The sequence below is a fragment of the Castor canadensis genome, chromosome 17 (assembly GCF_047511655.1).
Source record: "Castor canadensis chromosome 17, mCasCan1.hap1v2, whole genome shotgun sequence".
NCBI lineage: Eukaryota > Metazoa > Chordata > Mammalia > Rodentia > Castoridae > Castor > Castor canadensis.
Window position 1 is genome coordinate 21,464,488 of NC_133402.1, and position 20,759 is coordinate 21,485,246.

The window sequence follows — 20,759 nt, forward strand, 5'->3', positions numbered from 1 at the left end:
GAGCCAGAATAAAAATTACACTCCCAGTGGGAGTGGCTGCTAGGGTCTATCCTATGCCGTGACATGCACACCTTTCTATGTGTGGAGTAGCAGGAATTAAGCCTAATTCAAGAGCCCCAGGGATGGCAGAACAAGTGCTGGGGCGACAGTCCTAGGTCTTTCATTGTCCCTTCCTGCCCCCAGAAGCCATCTTTATATGTTCATAAAAGAAGGCCAATGGGTAGATGTGGTTAAGTCAGGCTAGTCTGGGTGACCTGGACCAGGAAGCATGTCTCAAGAACTGGCAGAGGGGGCTTGGATGCAGGACTGCTGAAGAGACCGACACCCTGTCTCCAGAAAGCAGCTATAAATATGAATAATTTTGACAGTTGTTTCCGTAGTTGAAACTCCAAACAGGTAGATTACAATGTGAGCTTTGTGCTTGGGATAACTACTTTGGTTTGGATTTGAACATTTTCAGTCTCGTTTCCTGGGGTGTTCCCACGCTTTCCCTCACCCCAACTAAGTAGGACTGGCATCTTTCCTGTTGCGGCGTTAGTGGCAAGGACTGTTGAGTGACATGGGGCATGGAGGGGGGCGGTGTCCTTATGAGAGAAAGCATATCCCTGCCTGAGGGAGCATACAGGCCCATGACCAGAGGTCAGACTCACGATGAAGCTACATGCATGTTAAGAAAAGTGTGACTTGCATGGTGGAAGAAAGCACTGGGCGAGGCTGGAAAGTGATCTGAGTTTTGAATGTGCTTCCTACCCACCCAGATCCACTGAAAGAACAAGAGCCTTACTAGCTCAAAAATTTTAGCACAACTTTAGTTTCATCATTAGCTGCCATTAAGCTTTGTGGTTGTAGAATGCCACATTAAAAATAAAAATAGCTGGGTGCTGGTGGCTCACACCTATAATCCTAGCTACTTGGGAGGTGAGATCAGGAGGATCATGGTTCAAGGCCAGCCTGGGCAAACAGTTCACAAGACTCCCATCTCTCAAGATGACCAGAGCAAAATGGACTGGAGGTGTGTGGCTCAATTGGTAGAGCACCTGCTTTGCAAATGGGAAGCCCTGAGTTCAAGCCCCAGTCCCACCAATAAATTAAAGAATAAACAATCTGCATTAAAAAAAAATATATCAGTGGCCACAACGGGGGAGATGAGAGTTCAGGCAAGTTAATAAGCAGCAAACAAAACGGAGCAACTGCAGGAGGTTCAGAATCAGTTGAAGCAAGCCAGGCACCAGTGGCTCACGCTTGTAATCCTACCTACTCAGAAGGCAGAGATCTGGAGGCTCTCCATTCAAAGCCAGCCCCAGGCAAATAAGTTGAGACCCTATCTCAAAAAAACCCATCACAAAAAGGGCTGGCAGAGTGGCTCAAGGTGCAGGCCCTGTGTTCATACCAGTGCTGCAAAAAAACTTCAGCTAGAAAGGGGACATTACTGTCAATTCTACAGAAATTTAAAAGGTTAAGGAGACTATTATAAACAACTTTATGCCAAAATATTATACAACTTTGATGAAATGGGAACTTTCTTTTTCAGATGTACTGGGATTTGAACTCAGGACTTCCCACTTGTTAGGCAGGTGCTCTACCACCTGAGCCACTCCGCCAGCCCTTAAAATGGGAAAGTTTTTTTATTGTGGTCCAAACTGCCACTGATTGAAGAAACAGAAAATTTGGGTGTGGTGGTGCATGCCACTAATTCTAGCACTGGGAAAGCCGAGGCGAGAGGATCCAAGAGTTCAAGGCCAGCACCTGAGCTAGGCTACATAGTTCCAGGCCAGCATGGGCTATACAATAAAACCCTGTCTGAGAAATATTTAACAAGAAGTTAAGGTTGGGGATGTAGCTCAGTGGTAGAGCACTTGCCTACCAAGTCCAAGGCAGTAGGTTCGATACCCAGTGTCACTCATGCACACGCATACACACACATACAAACACACACACAGAGTTGGATTAGTAATTTAAGATCTTCCCATAAACAAGTGTCCAGGCCCAGATGGCTTAGCTTTGACATCTGATTTTTGTCAAATACTTAAGCAACACCACTCCTTCCCGAACTTGGAAAATAGAGAAAGAAGGATCACTTCCTAACTCATTCTGTTAGATCAGTATTTAACCTTTTTCCAAAGTGAGACAAACACACCATAAAACCAGAAAAACTGCAGAACAATACCCTCCAAGAACAAAATTCCTCAACAAAATATTAGCAAAACAAACTCAGAATAAGAAAATCATATACCATGCCAGGTACTGGTGGTCACACCTGTCATCCTAGCTACTCAGGAGTCAGAGATCAGGAGGATCGAAGTTAGAAGCCAGCCTGAGGCAAATAGTTCCTGAAACCCTATCGAAAAAAACCCATCACAAGAAAGGGCTGGTGGAGTGGCTCAAGGTGTAAACCCTGAATTCAAGCCCCAGTCCACCAAAAAAAAAAAAAAAATCACACCACGATGAGGTAGAATTTATCCTAGTAATGCGAAACTGTTTTGTAAACTTAAAAGCAATTACTATGACATCATATAGAATAAAAGACAAAACCTAGCAATTATTTCAGGCACAGAAAAAAAGCAATCACAAAATCTAACATCTCATTTCTTAAATTAGGAATAGAAATGTGTAAAAGGACATCTATGAAGAATCTACAGCTAGTGTCACACTTTTTTTTTTTTTTTGGCAGTACTGGGGTTTGAACTCAGGGCCTCACGCTTGGTAGGCAGGTGCTCACCACTCGGCCAGCCTGCTAGCATCACACTCAATGGTTGCAGACTGAATGCTAAAGACAAAGGCGCAATATTTGGGACAAAGCAAGGATGTCGGTTTTTGCTACCTCTCTTCAACAGTGTACTGAAGATTCTGCCTAGTACTGTTAGCAGAAAGAAGACAGGCATCTAAATGAAGAGAGAGGAAAAGAGGATCCTGTGTGTGTGATACATCCTGGGATACACACACAAACAAATACTAGATCCAACAAATTTAGAATGGTCAAAGGGTATAGGGTTAATAGACAAAAATATTTCCCTAACAAGAAATAATAATGGAAATTAAGACAATTACATTCACAACAGCATTAAAAGGCACGCAACATATGCACGACTTGCACAATGAAAACAAAATATTGCTAAGAAACTAAGGATATCAATCAGAGGTTCTCACCCAGGAACCATGGCAGCATATGCAGGTGTCTTTGGTTGTCCTATTTTGAAGGAGGGGTTGCTCCTGGCACTTAATGGGTAGAGGCTAGGGATACTGCTAAACATTTGCAATGCACGTGACAGCCCCACCACAAAAAGTCATCTACAGCCAGGTCTGGTAATTCCAGTACCCAGGAGGTTGAAGTGGAAGGATTGTAAAGCCAGTCTGGGCCAGCCTGGACTTAAAAGTGAGAACTTGTCTCAAGAAATAAAAACATAGCTGGGCCGGTGGCTCACATCTGTAATTCTAGCTACTCAGGAGGCTGAGATCAGGAGGATCATGGTTTGAAGCCAGCCTGGGCAAATAGTTTTCAAGACCGTATCTCAAAAAAACCCATCACAAAAAAGGGCTGGTGGAGTGGCTCAAGCTGTAATTGTGCCTGCCTAGCAAATGAGGCCCTAAGTTTAAACTCCAGTGCTGCCAAAGGGGGGAAAAAAAAATCCTGTGAAGGTTCATAGCCACATTATTCTCAATATCCCTAAACTCAAAGCAATAAAAATACCCATCAACTAATGAGTGAGTAAATCAAGTGTTACCAAGATGAGTTAACATACGGTGATCGGTAATATGTTAATATATTAACACGAAATAATATTTAGCAACATGAACAAATAATTGATAAATAGTACAACATGGATGGACCTCGAAAATTTATGCTAAGGGAAAGAAGCGGTATTTAAAAACAAAAAACACCCCACTGCATATTTGACCGTGTATCTGAAATGTCCAGAAAAGGTAAATTTATAAACACAGGAGGCACATTAACAGTTTTCTAGGACTGGGAGTGGGAGCAAACAGGCAGGAACTCTTTTAGCTGATAGAAATACTCTTGGAGATATCCCAACTTCCTGAATTTACTAAAAAATCATTGAATTGTCTAGTTAACAATGGACGAATATTATGCCCTGTAAATGATCAATAAAACTGTTTTTTGTTTTTTAATGTCAGCTTGCCCAGGAGGGGCATATTGTCGAGGCATCTGAGGCTTTATTATTGTTGTACTGGGGGCACATTGTGACATTTACCAAAGTTCTTACGTTGTATCATAGCATCTGAGGCTTCTTGACAAATCTGCCCACTCAAGGCTAGCATTCTAGCTTCCTAACTTGTGGATTTGGGCTCTTAGGTGTCTAGTCTTTAGGAATTATCGTGTGCATTCAGAGTATGCCTGGGGCGAGAATGGAAAAATAGCAGTCACTCATTCACATTTTGGTTCGGATAGTCTCGTTTTCGAGGTGTCATGGTTTAGTTTTAGGCTAGAAGAAACAGTAAGTGCAACGAGGTGGGTTAAGACCAAGCGATTCAGGAGCTAGAGCGACGAGAGAGCCAAGTGCAGGCCACGGAGGCGTCAGCCGCTCCCTTCAGGTGGCAAACTAAGAGTGCAGGCTCGGGAGGCCAGTCGGCCCGAGTTCAAATTCCACAGTGCCGCTTGTAGCTAGGACTGGACCAGTTGCGTAACTGCTTCGGTTCTTGTCCTACACAACGGAGGAATTACTGAACTCACGAGGACGGTGAAGACCAGATGCGCTGAAATACGCAACGACTTCGTAGTAAGCTACTTGGTTTACTTCTCAACCAATAGGAGCCAAGGTGGGACTGTCCTACCCTCGAGGAGCGCTCCTCCGGGGGCCTTCGCTTACACGCAGCCCATCTGCGCGTGCGCAGCGCCGGTGGTCGCTATAGTAACGGCCACTCACTTCCGGTAGAAATACGGCGCGCGGTGAGGGCCAATCAGCCTCTGCCTTAGGTTCAGACGGGCACCTCGGAGCTGGTTCCGCCTTCTCGCAGTGTTACGGGCTTCTGTATCCCGGTTGCCATCCGGATCCTGCTGTCGAGCTGAGGCCGTGTGCCATGGACTTCTCCAAGTTCTTGGCTGACGACTTCGACGTGAAGGAGTGGATCAATGCGGCCTTCAAGGCTGGCCCCAAAGAGGCGCCTGCGGGAAAGGCGGATGGCCACGCGGCCACGCTGGTGATGAAGCTGCAGCTGTTCATCCAGGAGGTGAACCACGCCGTGGAGGGTGAGCAGCCGGCCGGCTCGCGCCCGAGTGCGAGGCGGACTTCCGCCTCTGACCGTGCATGCAATGTCCCTTGAAAACAAGCTTAAGAAGCGCGATGGAGAGTATTGTGTAATGGCTGACCCGTGCGTTCGGCAAAATCATATCAAAGGTGTACGGCCATGGTACAAATCTGCCGAGGAAGATGGACTGGCAGGAGCCAGAGAGGTTAACCATTTTTTAAAGGATAGTTACAGGAAATAATACACACCAATAACCGTTTCTTAGAGATGTATTTGCTGTGTGTTCATTCAGTACATATGCACGCCAGCCCTTCAGCTAGGCTCTGTCAGGCTGCTTCCACTGGAAGCCAGTGGTCCAGGTGACACAACTGTTTAACAGATGTGCTTTTATTACAAGAGAGCAAGGGGCTTTATGTCAGTGCAGATTCTTTATTGTATTTCGCATCTTTTACTAATGGCGGAGTATCTACTATGCTTGTAAAAGATACAGATACCTGGGAGGAATGTTTACTTTTGTGCAGCTTTGCCACCTGCGGGGAAGATAGGTAAACAGCTAGCGTACAATAAAGGCTGGCTTCAGGAAGCCCTGAGAGCTGCCGGGAGGGTGCCCTTACTCCTCGTCTGGGAGAATCCTGAGGGCTTCGTCTGTGTTAGGTCTTGAAGGAGTCCTGCATAGGGAAGAGAGAGGACATTAAAAATGGTGCAATGACATGTGTGAGGGTGTCAGGCACTGTTCTAAGTGCTATATTTGTACTGAGCCTGTTGAAAACCTTTCTCCCCTCCTCTCTACCCCCATCTTTGGGAATATGTGGAAATAGGTTGGGGCCTTTTTAATTGTGGGGAATGTCACAGTGATGGACATTGAGTGGAAGGACCCAACAATGTTTAATGTCCTGCAGTGTTTGGGACAGTCCAGCACAGTGAAGAATTGTCCTAGGGGCTGGCAGAGTGACTCAAGTGGTAGAGCACCTGCCTAGCAAATGTGAAGTCTTGAGTTCAAACCCCAGCACCCCCCACCCAAAAAAAAAAGTTGTTCTGACTGAAATGTTAATAGTGCTCCATTTTCTTGGCATGATTATTTAAATAAAATAATAAAAATACTTTGAAGTAGGCACAATCGTTATTCCTACTTTTTCGTTGTAGAAACCGAGGCTGAGAGAAGCTAGGTAACTTGTCTTAGTATCATGCTGGTAATGAATGGGGGAGTCGGTATTTGAAGCCAGGCAGGTGGTTCCCCAGCCTGAGGTCTTAACCCTTAAAGGGAGAGGGAGCACAGGCAGACGTGTGTGGGTACAAAAAGGCCTAGCCCATTCAGGGGAAGGTGAGCATATTTAACAGCTGTGCGCATAGCATCAATGAATAAGCATTATCAACTCACTTTCATGGGGACAGTGCAGCTGCAGATAATGCAGAAAAGTAGATTGGTGGTGCACACCTCTAATACCAGCACTGGAGAGGCTGAGGCGGAAGGATCCCAAGTTCAAGGCCAGTCTGTACTACATAATGAGACCCTGCCTCAATGAAAAAAATAAAGTTTATTGGAATCTGACTGCAAAAGGCCTTTTTAGCCAGCTTAGGGAGTTTCGCTTCCATTTCTTAGACAGTGAATAGCCTTCAGAGGTTTAGAACTTTATTTTTATGGAAGGTGAGACAAGAACCAGTCTCAAGTGATGACATGTATTGCAGAGATTCAAGCAGAAGATGTTGAAGGCCCCAAATTGGAGGATTTATTTTTATTTTTTGGCCTCCAAAGTGCATGTCATGTTTCCTTCCTTTCTTCCTGTTCAAAGCATGTCTGTTCCTCAAAGCTCAGCCAAGGTGTTTTCCAGTCTTAGCAGCTTGCTCTCCTTCCCAAGCTCTGGTGACTGTTTTTGTCACCTGATACTTTACAAGGGCAGTCCTGGGCCACTACTCTCTGACATCTCCCCGCCAGCTCGTCTTCACACTCTGTGAAGGCAGGGACTGCAGTGTGTAGTGCTGGCGTAAAGCTGAGAACGCCACAGGAACTGGAAGGAAACAGAGTCACCACCATTATCCTCTTCTCGTGTTGTAGGTGGAGAAACTGAGGTCCAGAGGGACCCATCCAAGGGAGAGCTGGGGAAGTCCTGGGTACTGCACTAAAAGCAAAGATAATGGTGCTCGTTGTGGTAGTGGAACTTCAGTGTGATGAATCTGAGATGTCCTTAGACATCTAATTGTTTGCACTTGCAGAAACCAAATACGATTTTAGCTGTTGGAGGTATTGTGGTTAAAGAAATCACTTGCACAGCTTTCCTTAAAGTTGGCGGGTTGTCAGGATTCTTTGGTCGTGAGCCTCAGACTCTGACCCCAGGTAATTTAGCAGGAAGGAAGTTTCTGGAAAAGATGTGGGCTTGTTTGCAGAATGGAAGGAATAGTTGAACCCCTGGGTTTAGAAATGGTGCAGTTTTGGGGAGCCAGGGCGGAGGAGCCTGTCCACAGAGTTTCCACGGACCCAGGTTTGGTCAGCACCAACCTTCTTGTCCCTGCAATCAAGACAGAAAGTCCCAAGAGAGATAAGCCCACTTGAGTCATGAGCCACTTTGTGGCCACAGCTGGACCGGGCACTTGACTGACAATTCTGCCAGGATCACACAGGATCTAATCTAAAAGAAGTCAGTGTGCTATTACCAAAAGAGGGGAAGGGTGAGGAAAAGCCCTACACCTGCTTTCCCCAAACTTTAAATTGTTGGTTTGAGCAGGAATCAGTGCACTGCAGCCTGCTGCCTATTTCTGTAAATAAAGTTTTGTTGGAATGCTGCGTGCCCATTTGATTGTACATATTGTCTGGTTACTCTCACACTACAGTGGCAGTGTTGGAGGACAGACAGTACGATATGCTGTGCCACCTCCTTCCGTCCTTCATGGCCTGACCTTGAGCCAGGCTGTATTCAGTGTCCATCTCCTTACTTGTACAGTGCCTTTCTGGCTGACTTAATTTAGCTAGTTCTATAGTTAAGCTGATGCAAGTAGTTAAAAAACAGTCTTTACTTCATTAGAAAAGAAAGAAAATAACGTGTATCAGCGAGGATGCGGAGAAATTGGAACCCTTGTATATTGCGGGTGGGAACACACAATGATGCAGCCACTGTGGAAGACAGTGTGGTGGTGCTTCAAAAAGAATCAAACAGAAATTCCATATAACCCACCAATTCCACATCTGGCAGAGTCTCAGGAGAACTGGAGCAGGCTGTCAGAGATGTTTGTACACCTGAAATCGTAGCAGCAGTATTCAAAATGGCCAAAGGTGGAAGCAACCCAACTGTCTGCCGACAGATGAGTGGATGAGTAATATGGGCTATACATAGCCAATGGAGTGTTTTGGTTTTTGGTACCAGGGCTTGAACTTAGGGCGTTGCGCTTTGCTAGGCAGGAGTTCTACCACCTGAGCTACTATGCCAGCCCTTGGTTTTGTTTCTTTGAGACAGTGTCTTGCTTTGTAGCCCAGGCTGACCTTGAACTTGTGACCTTTCAGCTCTGTCCTCTGAATGCTGAGCTCCTTGCTGGCATTCTTATGGAAAACTCAAATAGCCACATCTCAAAATATTATTTTGTTGGGCTGGCCGAGTGGCTCAAGTGGTAAAGAGCGCCTGCCTAGCAAGTGACCCTGAGTTCAAACCCCAGTGCCACAAAAAAAAAAAATCAAAATGTTATTTTGCTCTGCCAGACATGAATATATCAAATGATATCAGAAATGAGGGCCAAACAAAAGAAATCACTATGTCCAAGAGGCACAGTACTTCTACAGGCTTCTCGTGGCAGTTTTAGCCCTGCTGGGTTCTTTCCTTCTCTTCCTCAAGGCGCCTGACAGAAAAGCCTGGCTGTGATCTTCGCTTATCCTTTCTCTGCATTGTGTGTAACAGCGGGACCTCCTCTGATGACAGTGCTTTAGAGCTACAAGCTCTCTTTTTTTCTTTTCTTTCTCTTTCTCTCTGGGTGGTACTGGGGTTTGAACTCAGGGCCTATACCTTGAGCCACTGCACCAGCCCTTTTGTGTTTTGGTGATTTTTGAGCTAGGGTCTTGCAAAGTATTTCCTGGGGCTAGTTTTTGAACCACGAACCTCCTGATCTCTGCCTCCTGGGTAGCTAGGATTACAGGTGTGAGCCACTGGTGGCCTGGCTTTCTTCTTTTAATATCATATATTAATTGTGCGAAATAATGGGTGTCATTGTAACATTTGCATATTTGTATGCAATGTACTTTGGTCATATTCACCCTCCCCCGCTCTGCTCTCGTCCCCTCTCTCCCTGGTCTCCTTCTTCCCAAATAGTCCCCTTTTTACTTTCATGGTTTCTTTTGTTTTTTTTTTAATTTAGATTCTGCATATGAGTGAAAACCTGAGAATCTGTCTTTCTGAGTTTGGCTTTTTCACTTACTATGATGGTCTCTTTATGGCGGAATAAAACTCCGTCGTGTCAGTACACCGCCTTGTCTTTATCCACTCGTGTTGACGGGCACCTAGGCTGATTCCATAACTTGGCTGTTGAGAATCACTATGGCTGGAAACATGGGTGAGCAGGTGTCTCTGCTATAACTGATTAGATTCCTTCAGGTATACCCTGAAGTACTGTAGCAGGATCATGGGGCAATTCTATTTAGTTTTTTGAGGAGCCTCCCTATTGGTTCCCACAGGGCTGCACTAATTTACATTCTCACCAACAGTGCATGAGGTGCCCACCCTTCTTTGTCAGCATTTGTTGTTGTTTTTGTTGTTGTGGTGCTAGGGTTTGAACTCGGGGCCTACACCCTGAGCCTCTCCACAAACCCTTTTTTGTGATGGGGTTTTTCAAGATAGGGTCTTTGCCCAGGAGTGGCTTCAAACCTCAATCTGGGGCCTCTTGCTTGCTGTGCAGGGCTCTCTCACTTGAGCCCCTCCCCCAGCCCATTTATTGATTAGAGTATTTGTTCTTTTGGTATTTAATTTTTTTGAGTTCTGTACATGTTCTGAATATTAATCCCCTGTTAGGTGAATAGTTGGTAAATATTTTCTCTCATTCTGCAAGCTGTCTCTTCACTCTGGTAATCGTTCTTTTGCTATGCAGAAGCTTTTTAATTTGGTGTAGTTTCACTTGCCAGTCCGTGTTCCTGTTCCTGAGCTGTTGGAGTCCTATTCAGAAGGTAGTTGCTGAAGGCCAGGCATGGTGGCTCACCTCTGTCATCCCAGCTACTCAGGAGGCAGACATGGGACGATCAGGAGGCTTGTGGTTCTGAGGCTTAAGGCCCTCTCGGCAAAAAGTTAGTGGGACCCCATCTCCACCAATAAAAGTTAAGTGTGGTACATCTCTGCCATCCAGCTACACAGCAAGCATATATAGGAGGATCATGGTTCAGGCTGGCCTGCGCATAGAAATGCAAGACCCGTTGGGAAATTACCTAAAGCAGAGGGGCTGGCAGCATGGCTCAAGTGACAGAGCCGCCTGCATGGCAGGTGCAGGCCCTAAGTTCAGACCCCAGCACTGACAAAAAAAAAAGAAAAAGTTATGCAAGATATGCCTATATCTTGAAGGTTTTTTTGGAGGCACTGGGGTTTGAACTCAGGACCTCACACTTGCTAGGCAGGTGCCCTTGAAGTATTTTTCTTACGTTTTCTACTAATAGTTTTGAAGTTTCGGGTCTTACATGAAGTTCTTTGACTCATCTTGTTTGATTTTTGTATAGGGTGAGAGAAGGGGATCTAGTTACAGTCTTCTACCTGTGGATATTCAGTTTTCCAGCACTTGTTAAAGAGGCTGGTGGAGTGGATCAAATGGTAGGGTGTCTGCCCAGCAAGCGTGAGGCCCTGAGTTCAAATTGCAGTACCATAAAAAAAGGAGGCTGTCTTAATTTAAAATTTTTAATTTGAACTAATATGTAATAATTGTACGTACTAATGAGGCATAGTGGGGTTGTATCTCAGTAGTTGAGGGCTTGTGTAGCATTCTTGAGGCCCTGGATTTGATTCCCAACACCACAGAAAAGAAAGAAAGAACCATGTGTATACTGTGTAATGACCAATTCAGGATATTTAACTTATCCATTTCTGATACACTTACCATTTCTTTGTGACAAGAACATTCAAAATCTTCTAGTTATTTTGAAACATAGCTGTAATCACCCTTCCATGTAAGAGTATAGGAGAACTTATTCCTTCTATCTAGTTGTGGCTTTGTACCACTTAACCAGTCCCCCACCCCCATCCTCTGGTAACCACTCTTTAGTTTCTACCCAGTGGGAGAAAGTACTGACACTTGTCTTACTTATTCCTGGCTTACTCCATTTTGCATGTCCTTTAGGCTTATCCATGTTGCTACAAATGGCAGGACATTCTTTTTTCTACGGACCACATCTTCTTCCATTCATCTGTGGATGACTCTTAGGTTGTTTTCACACCTTGGTTTTGTAAGTAGTAAACACTTACAAAGTAAGTGCAGTAAATACAGGCGTGCAGGTATCTCTTTGACGTGCTGATTTCATTTTCTTTGGGCAGATAAGTGGTAGTGTAATTGCTGAGTTGAATGATACTGTAGTTTTCATTTTTTTGAGGATATTGTTTTTCATAGGACTGTACTAATTTTCATATCCACAACAGTGTGCAAAGGTTCTCCCTTCTCCACATTGGAGGATTTGTTCCTCCATTCTATCGATAAATATTTTCCTTGGGCACAAACTGTTTTCTAGGTTCTGGAGATATTGTTTAACAAGAACCAGTCATAAGCCTGGTGTGGTGGTGCATATCTGTAATCCCAGCACTTGGGATGTGGAGGCAGGAAGACCATGAGTTCAAGACCAGCAACAGAAAGACCTGGTCTTAGGTTGGAGAGCTCAGCAGGGGCCAGATAATGCCTGGATTGTAACTTCACATAAAACAATTTGGGTTATATTTAAAGTGAAGGTGCTGAAGGATTTTTAAACAGGAAAGTGACATGGTACAATTTATGTCCCCATTCAGGAAGTTATTGCTGCAGTAGAAAGACTAGTGACTTCAGCTGGGGTGGTGGCAGTAAAGGTGGTGATAAGTGGGGGATAGCTTTAAGATACTAAGATATGTATTTATATATAATTTTTTTTGGCACCCTGGGGTTTGAACTCAGGACTTTGTGCTTGCTAGGCAGGTGCTGTACCACTTGAGCCACACTTGTAAGTGTCTTCAGAAAGTTATTTTTGGCTGGTCAGTTGCTCATGCCTGTAGTCCTAGCTACTCAGAAGGCAGAGATCAGGAGGATTGTGGCTCAAAGCCAGCCCAGGCAAATAGTTTGCAAGACCCTATCTTGTAAACACGCAACACAAAAAAGGGCTGGTGGAGCGGCTCAAGTGGTAGAGCATCTGCCTAGCAAGCGTGAGGCCCTGAGTTCAAACCCTAGTACCACCAGAAAAAAAAAAAAAAGAAGCCAGCTCTGGCACAGCACTGTGCAGAGTGCGAAATGGCTGTCTAAGGACTGAGGGGTACAGTTTGCCCTCTTCCACCCAGGTGGGGAAGCAGTGAAGAAACAGAATGGGACTCTCCACATGTGGTTGGGACCAGCATCTTCATCTGGAGATGTGTTAGAAATGCAGATCTTCTTTAAAAATTTTGTCAGAACTAGGGTTTGAACTGAGAGCCTCGCCCTTGCTAGGCTGGAGCTCTATGGCTTGAGCCACACCTCCAGCCCTTAGAAAGGGATCTTGGGTCCATTGCTACCCTCTACTAATTGAGAATCTGGATGATTCTGAAGTGTGCTCAGATTTGAGAGTCCCTGGGCTAATTGGAGACTTCCTTGGGTCTCTTTTCTCCAGCCTAGTTATCATGGCCTCCAGCTCAGTTGGGGCCACCTGTGGACACTTACACCCTCAGTCCCTCGAACTTGTAAAACACCTGGGCTCAGGGTGTGACTCACTGTTTTCAGGTTCTGTAGATAAAAATGATCCTTAGCCAGAAGTTACGGATGAATTAAGGGAAGGCCTGGGAGAGCCTGCTTTTCCTTATACCTCAGGCTGTCCCTTTCCTTGGCCCTACCTTCAAGGTTCTGTTTCAGTTAGGATATCCCAGAACCCCAGGAGAAAGAGGCCAGAGCTTTTGGCTTCTCATTTGGAAGGTGTCACTGGCAGATGAAATTTCAAAACAGAAGCCTTCCATTTGCAGCATCACCCACTAATTGCTCTGACTCAGAGCAATGACTTATTTTGGGTGGACACCTACTAAAAATTTCCTTAACTCAGCTTCATGGAAATAAGAAAAAAGTATTTTCAAAGTTCACTCAACAAATACATCTTTTTTTCTGCTCTACATTGGGTGGTCCTTTAAAGTAGCACTCCTCCTAGTAATAAAGAAATTGAGCATGTTCCTAAAAGGAAGTTAGCAGAAAAAGTCCCAACAAAATAAAAATACAGACACAATTAAAAAAGACCATAGAAAGTAGGCACATGTTCAGGTGAAGTCTTGAGCCTCAGGTTTTTTTTGTTGTTGTTGGGAAAATGGTGGTCAAACCCTGGGCTTGTTCATGGTTGGGAAGGACTCTACTACTGTTCTCTGTCCCCAGCCCTTGGTTTTTTGAGACAGAGTCTTGCTTTGTAGGCCAAGATGGCCTGGAACTCAAGCTCCTCCTCCTTTCACCTCTTGAGTGCTGGGATTACAGGTGTGAAGCACCATGTCTGGTAGGCCTCTGTTTTCTTATTAGTGAGAGACAGCTGCTAATGGTGGCCAGGAACATTACACAAAGTAACATAGGTGATGCCCTTGGTGCGTAGCTGGCATCTGCTCAGGGTAGAGGCCTCATCCTCATCTGCTCGTCCTCCCTTGCAAAGGGTTTTGAGAGAACTCAGTGCTGTTCAACAGCTGCTGTTGGGCCAGATTGATGCTTTATTCCTTGTTAGAGCACACACTCCTCCCTTATCGCCTGGGGAGGACATGGCCCTGGCCCAGGTCACCTCACACCCATCCCCTGTCCTGCCCCTCATTTCCTGCAGGCTCCAGAAACTGATGGGTAACTGTTTAGGAAAGGTTTCCTCTCTGCTGTCTCATTTGCATCACAGTTTTCACTGTGACATGTCCAATTTTCACTTTATTGCTCTTCACTTTTTGCTACAGAAACAAGTCACCAGGCTCTTCAGAACATGCCCAAAGTGCTCCGTGACGTGGAAGCCCTTAAACAGGAGGCATCTTTTCTGAAAGAACAGATGATTCTTGTCAAGGAGGACATTAAAAAATTTGAGCAGGACACATCGCAGTCCATGCAGGTATCATGGCTTCTGATCTAAGTGTTGAGCCTTGTTTCTGCCCTATGTTCACTCAAGGGGGTTCAGAACAGCACAGCCTCACGGGGGGCCCCACTGAACTCAGAATTCCCTTTTCTTGATTCTTTCAGCTTATTTGGCTCTTTTGTACCCGCAGAGTGAAATTGGCAAGTGGTTGTTCAGTTTCAGTAGCTCCGTGAAAACAGGCATGCCACGACCCTTACGTTTCAAGTCACTGGTGGAAGGGAGAGAAAAGGAAATGCCACTTCACTTTTTGCTCCCCATCACTCTTTCAGGTGTTGGTGGAAATTGACCAGGTGAAGTCCCGGATGCAGCTTGCTGCTGAGTCTCTTCAAGAAGCAGACAAGTGGAGCACGCTGAGCGCTGATATCGAGGAGACATTTAAGTCTCAAGTAGGTCTCCTGTGTAGAGGACATTGGGAGATTCAGTTAGGCAGGAACTTAAGGCCTGGCGGGATGTCCACATGTTGGGTGGGGAAGATCTGAAACTGCCCGGAGCACCTACCCTCTGTCGTTTGCACCCTCTGCTTGTCAGAAGCCTCTTAGTGACAGACAGTGGCTCAGGAAGACCTCAAAAAAAAAAAAAAAATGCACAGGTGGTGGTGAAGGTGGGGGAAACGGGAGCATGGAACGTGGGTAAGTGGACCTCATATACTGTGGACCCTTGGCAGGCTCAATGCTTCCGAGGCTGCCAGGTGCAGACAGTGCTAGTACCTTTAAACCTGGTTGCAAGGGTTTTATGAAAAACTCTTTTCAACTGTAAATCAAAATTAAGTTATAACCCTGGCCTGCAGTCCCCGAATTCTCTTCTTCAGACTTGAGCAGCTTTCTGTCTGTCCTTCCGGAGTTTTTCCCCAAACCACACAGTTCGAACACTGCTGTGCACCCTCTTTCTCCTCAGTGGTGTATTTGTTATTCCGCCAGTTATCATTATCTTTTAAGCATGGAGAGCCCCACTCCTCATTCCATTGCCAACCCATCAGGATGGTCACAGGTTTAATTGGTGCAGGCCTCTGAATGTAAGTTGCAAATTTTACCGCATTGCTGGCACATGTGTATGGGAGAAAATGAATTTAAATATTAAATATTGTCTGTTCTTTTTTTTTTTTTTTGAGACAGGATATCGTTACGTAGTTCAGGCTGTCCTGGAACTCACAATCCTCCTTCCTTTACCTCTTGGGATTATAGATGTACATTGTCCCCCTCAATGACTTTCATTTTAATAATTGTAAACTGATGTTTATTAGCTGCAAGTTCTAAATCTTGCTTTTCTTCCCTGTCCTATCCTGATACTCAGAACTAACTGCCTACAAGACCATATATATCCAGCTAGGCATCCCTGGGCCTTTGAAAACTGAATTCTTTATTTCTCTTCTAAGACATTTACTCTTTCCTGTGCCCTGCCCCCATCATAGGTAATGAGGTCAGCTTCCATCCAAGCATTTAGACTGGAAACCTCAGAAGTCATTCCCTGCTCCCTCTTCCACCACTCCAGTCGTGCTTCCCAGTCATTTGCTCCTGAATCTTCGGAGCAGAGCACCATCCATTGTTTTACTTGCCACCAGGTCCTCCACACTCCAGTTTGTTCTGCATATGTGACCATAGGACTCTGCTGAGAGCCAAATCAGCATATGCTATTTCCCCATTTCCCTGTCCTGGATTTTGACTTTTAGTGGCTCACCGTTTCCTACCGGATGAATTCTAGGCACACTTACAGGCAAGCCTCTCCTTTACCACAGCTGTGGCTGCCCTTTCAGCCTATTCTGAGCCCAGTCCCTCTTGGGCCTCCACCTTGTGCCTGCTCCAGACTATTAACAGGCAACTCCTTTTCTGCCTTCAGTTCTCTGCCTCAGCTGTGCTTCCTTGCCTTTTCTTTGCAGAGCGGGTACCTCCACTCATTCCTCAGGGTCCAGCCAAAGGCTCTCCCTGCTGGCGCCTTGCCTCTCATAGGCAAAGGTAACTGCTCCTATGACACTTGAGCCATTCTGAAATGTGTCATCTTTCCCAGTGCATTGTGGGCGCGTCTTTGTAAATGTGACCTTACTCATCTTTGAGTGTCATTATTTAATACAGTGTCATGATACTGAAATGAAGCATGGCTAGGTGTTACTCTGTTATTCTTTACTTTCCTAGTCACAAACAATGTATGGGTATCTCTAAAGAGTGGGGAAATTCAGAAATATACAAGGAAGAAAAAGTGTCCATATTTCTAGAGCCTAGTAATACACTTTTTAAGCTCAACAGATACTTTTATGTGTTTATACATACTTGAACTTTTGTATATATTACATCATATTTTGTATATATCACATATTTACATTGATATAATGTAATAATAAAACTGGGACTGGAACTGGGACTGGTATATAGATACTTTTTTTGGTGGGACTAGGGTTTGAACTGAGGGCATTGCACTCACAAAGCAGGTGCTTTACTGCTTGAGTCACGCCTCCAGTCCATTTTTCTCTGGTTATTTTGGAGATGGGTCTTGAGAACTATTTGCCCAGGTTGGGCAAACCATGCTTCTTCCAATCTCAGCCTCCCAAGTAGCTGGTATTACAGGCATAAGCTACAGCTATAGCACCTGGCCGTAGCTACTTTCTAAGTGTTTACTTAACTTAATAGTGTGTTGTAAGTATTTTGTTTTACTACTTTTTAAAACCATAAATTTTAACAGGTGCACAGTGTTCCACATACCATTATAAGTAAGCCATAATTTATATTTATTTGTTATGGAAAATTTAGGTTGCTTCCAGGTTTTTGTGATTTTAACACTAAAATCATTTTTTTTTTGAGACAGGGATTCATTACATAATCTAGGTTGACCTAGAACTCACTCTAGCCTAGGCTGTCCTGGAACTCACCATACTCCTGCCTCAGTCTCCCAAGGGCTGGGATTATAGGTACGCACCACCATGCTTAGCTAAAATCACATTAATCAATTAAAATACATTAATATCTTGATGTTTTTTGAATTTTTTTTTTAAGTAAAAGTAGCAGTAAAGTTTATTAGGAGAGGAGCAGTGGGGAGAAAAGAGAGAGAGAAGCATTTCCTGTTCCCTGTGAAGGAAATGGGAGCAAAGACTGAGTATTTCTTTAAGACAGATTTCTAGAAGAGAAAATACCAAGTTAAAGGATGTGAATTTTTTTTTTGGCAGTTCTGAGGTTTAGTAAGGTCCTTGTGCTTGCTAGGCAGATGCTTTACCACTTAAGCCATGCCCCAGGGATCCCCCCCGCCATTTTAAGGCTAAAATGCCTTCCAGTAAGACAGTATGCATCAGTGATGCCAGATGGATTATCTTTGTCCTTACCTTCACCAGTAATAGACATTATAATTTTTCAAAGGCTTTCTCGGTTTGTTAGAGAGAATGGCTTCTCTGTTTAAATTTGCATTTATTTCAGTACTAACATCGTTGAACATAATGTTTGTGGGCCTTTTATTTTATGAGTTGCCGTTTCTTGTATTTTTATCCATCCTAATTGAGGTAGCAGGGGTCTTGAAAATAAATACTGTCTCTTCTGGTCTTGTAGGACACAGCTGTGATCTCTGCCAAGCTAATCGGTATGCAGAACAGCTTAATGATGCTTGTTGACACTCCAGACTACTCGGAAAAATGTGTGTACTTGGAGGCTCTGAAGAACAGGCTGGAGGCCCTGGCCAGCCCCCAGATTGTGGCAGCCTTCACCTCTCAGTCTGTCGGTGAGTGTGTCATCTTTGTGCACGGCTCTTTGTAAAGATGAGGCTTTCTGAATCTTCAGAAAGTCTTGGTGTTGACTAGTTATGTAGATTGCAGATGATTCTGTAACTTCATGATGTTTGCATGTTTTCAACATTTTACATTAAATTTCTAATGTATGGAAAAGTAGGAACAGGTGCTGTGAACACCAGTCTCTCTTACACTTTCACATCTTATTGTTATTTTAGGTCTATTCCACATAGGAGTGAAAACGTGGGATTTATCTTTTTATTAGCATAAATTAATTGTACAAAGAGGTTTCATTGTGATCTTTACATACTTGCAAGCAAGGTACTTTGATCAATTTGCTCCCTGACTAGTCTTTTTTTTTTTTCTTTTTTTGGTGGTACTGGAATTTGAACTCAGGGCCTCACACTTGCCAGGCAGACACTACTGCTTGAGCACCAGTCCTTTTTTGCATTGGGTATTTTCGAAATAGGGTCTTGTGAATCATTTGTCTGGACTGATTTTGAACCATCATCCACCTGATCTTTGCCTCCTTGAGTAGCTAGGATTACAGGCGTGAGCCACTGATGGCAGCTTCTGACTAGTCTTTTTTGACTCCACCTTCATTTTCCCCTCCCCCTATATATATATATACATATATATATATATATAAAATATAGATTGATCACAGTCACCTCCCCTCTCTCTTTGGTTCTCTCCAAGCACTCCCCTTTTACAGTCATATCATATTCATAGTAGTAGTGCTATTTTTAGGTCTAGATTCTGCATATGAGTGAAAATGTGATATTTTTTTGAGCTTGGCTTATCTCAGTCAACTGGAGATATCTAGTTCCATCTATTTTCATGCAAATGATGTAATTTCACTCTTCTTTCTGACTGAATAATACTCCGTTGTGTATATAGAGCACATTTTCTTTATCCACTCGTCTGTTGGGCATCTAGGCTGATTGCATAGCGTAGCTGTTGTAATGGCTGCTCACGTGTCTCTCTTGTATGCTGACCTACACTTCTTCAGTGTCTTAAGAGTGGTATAGCAGGACTATGTAGTTCTGTCTTAGTTTCTTGAGGAACCTCCATACTGATTTCCACTATGGCTGGACATTCCCACAGTACTGTATTGTATATGGGGTCCCCTACACCCCTGCATTTGTTGTTTGTTTTCTGTTTTCTTGATGATGGCCATTCTCTCTGTGGTGAGCTGGAATCTCAGTGAAGTTTTGATTTGCATTTTCTGTATGACTGAGGATGTTGAACATTTCTTCATGTTTTTATTGTTCATTTGTACTTCTTTTGAGAACCATCTGTTCAATTTGCTCATTTATTAATGGGATTATTTGTTCCTTTGGTGTTTAATTTTTTCAAGCTTTTTATATATTTTGGATATTAATCTTCTGTCCAATGAATAGTTTGCAAAGATTTTTCTCTCACTCTGAGGGCTGCCTCTTCATCCAGGTAATTGTTTCCTTTGATATGCAGAAGCTTTTTAATTTGATGCACTCTCTTTTGTCAATTCTTGTGCTTATGTCCTGAGCTGTGATGTCCTGTTTAGAAAATCCTTGCCCGTGCCTGTATCTTTAGGTGTTTTCACTGCACTCAGAGTCAGGTGTTACATTAAGGTCTTTGATCCCTTTTGAATTGGCTTTTGTACATGGTGAGAGACTGGTCTAGCTTCAGTCTTCTACGTGTGGTTATCCAGTTTCCTAACTCCATTTGTTGAGGAGACTGTCTTTTCTCCAATGTTTGTTTTTTGTCAAAAATCAGATGGCTACTGTGTGGGTTTCTTTCTTTTTTTGTCAGTACTGGGGTTTGAACTGCGGCCTTGTGCTTGTTAGGTAGGTGCTCTACAGCTAACACCCCCAGCTCAATGCGTGAGTGTAGTTCTCAGTCTCCTGATCTGTTCCATTGGTCTGTGTTTCTGTTTTTACTGTGTGTCTGACTTCTAGTGTGGTGTTGGATAACCTCTAGCTTTGCTCAGGATTGCTTTGGCTATTTGGGATCTTTAATGCTCCCATGTGGACTTTAGGGTTGTGAATTGAGGTGGGGATCACATTGAGTGGCTAGTCTGCGTTCAATCCTGCAGTCCTCTTTACCATGCCTGGCTTAGAAAATGATTTTTTTTGGTGAGACCAGGGCTTGAACTCAGCCCTTGTGCTCGCTAGGCTTTACTATTTGAGCCATGTCCCTGCCTTCTAATTTTCTATTTTATGTCTGTATTTCCTTCCTAGTTTGTTTTTCTTAGCTCAGCCAGCTTCCCTTGCATGTCATTGTGATACCTTAGATCCTGTTAAATAAAGCATATGCTTTCTTTTTCTAAATTATATACTTTTATAATTTCCTTGAGAGTGTAAAGCAACTGCCTGAAATTTTCTGTTTCCCAGAGTAAATCTCTTGAAGGGTGTTTCTTTAATTTTTTTTTTTGCAGTACTGGGGTTTGAACTCTTTTCTTTTTTTTTTGGTGATGGGTGTTTTCAAGATAGGGTCTTGTGAACTATTTGCGTAGGCTGGCTTGGAATCTCAGTCCTCCTGATCTCTGTCACCTGAGTAGCTAGGATTACAGGGTGAGCCTCCAGTGCCCAGCTAAATTGTTTTTTAATATGGTAAAATATGTGTAACATAAAATTT

At 44.0% G+C, this 20,759-nt stretch overlaps 1 protein-coding gene across 4 annotated transcripts in view; it reads left to right on the plus strand.

Annotated features, from left to right (window-relative positions):
• The first annotated feature begins 4,887 nt into the window (after positions 1–4,887).
• The window catches only part of Cog7 (component of oligomeric golgi complex 7), a 67,273-nt gene continuing 51,401 nt past the window's right edge, over positions 4,888–20,759 (plus strand). The window contains exons 1-4 of one of the 4 annotated variants that reach the window (XM_074059692.1): positions 4,888–5,206; positions 14,268–14,416; positions 14,710–14,826; positions 17,965–18,133. In XM_074059692.1, coding sequence (XP_073915793.1) covers positions 5,038–5,206; positions 14,268–14,416; positions 14,710–14,826; positions 17,965–18,133 — 604 coding nt within the window. In that variant the 5' untranslated portion in view covers positions 4,888–5,037. The remainder of the gene's footprint in view (positions 5,207–14,267; positions 14,417–14,709; positions 14,827–17,964; positions 18,134–20,759) is intronic. The other 3 variants (XM_074059690.1, XM_074059691.1, XM_074059693.1) reach the window with 3 other exon arrangements.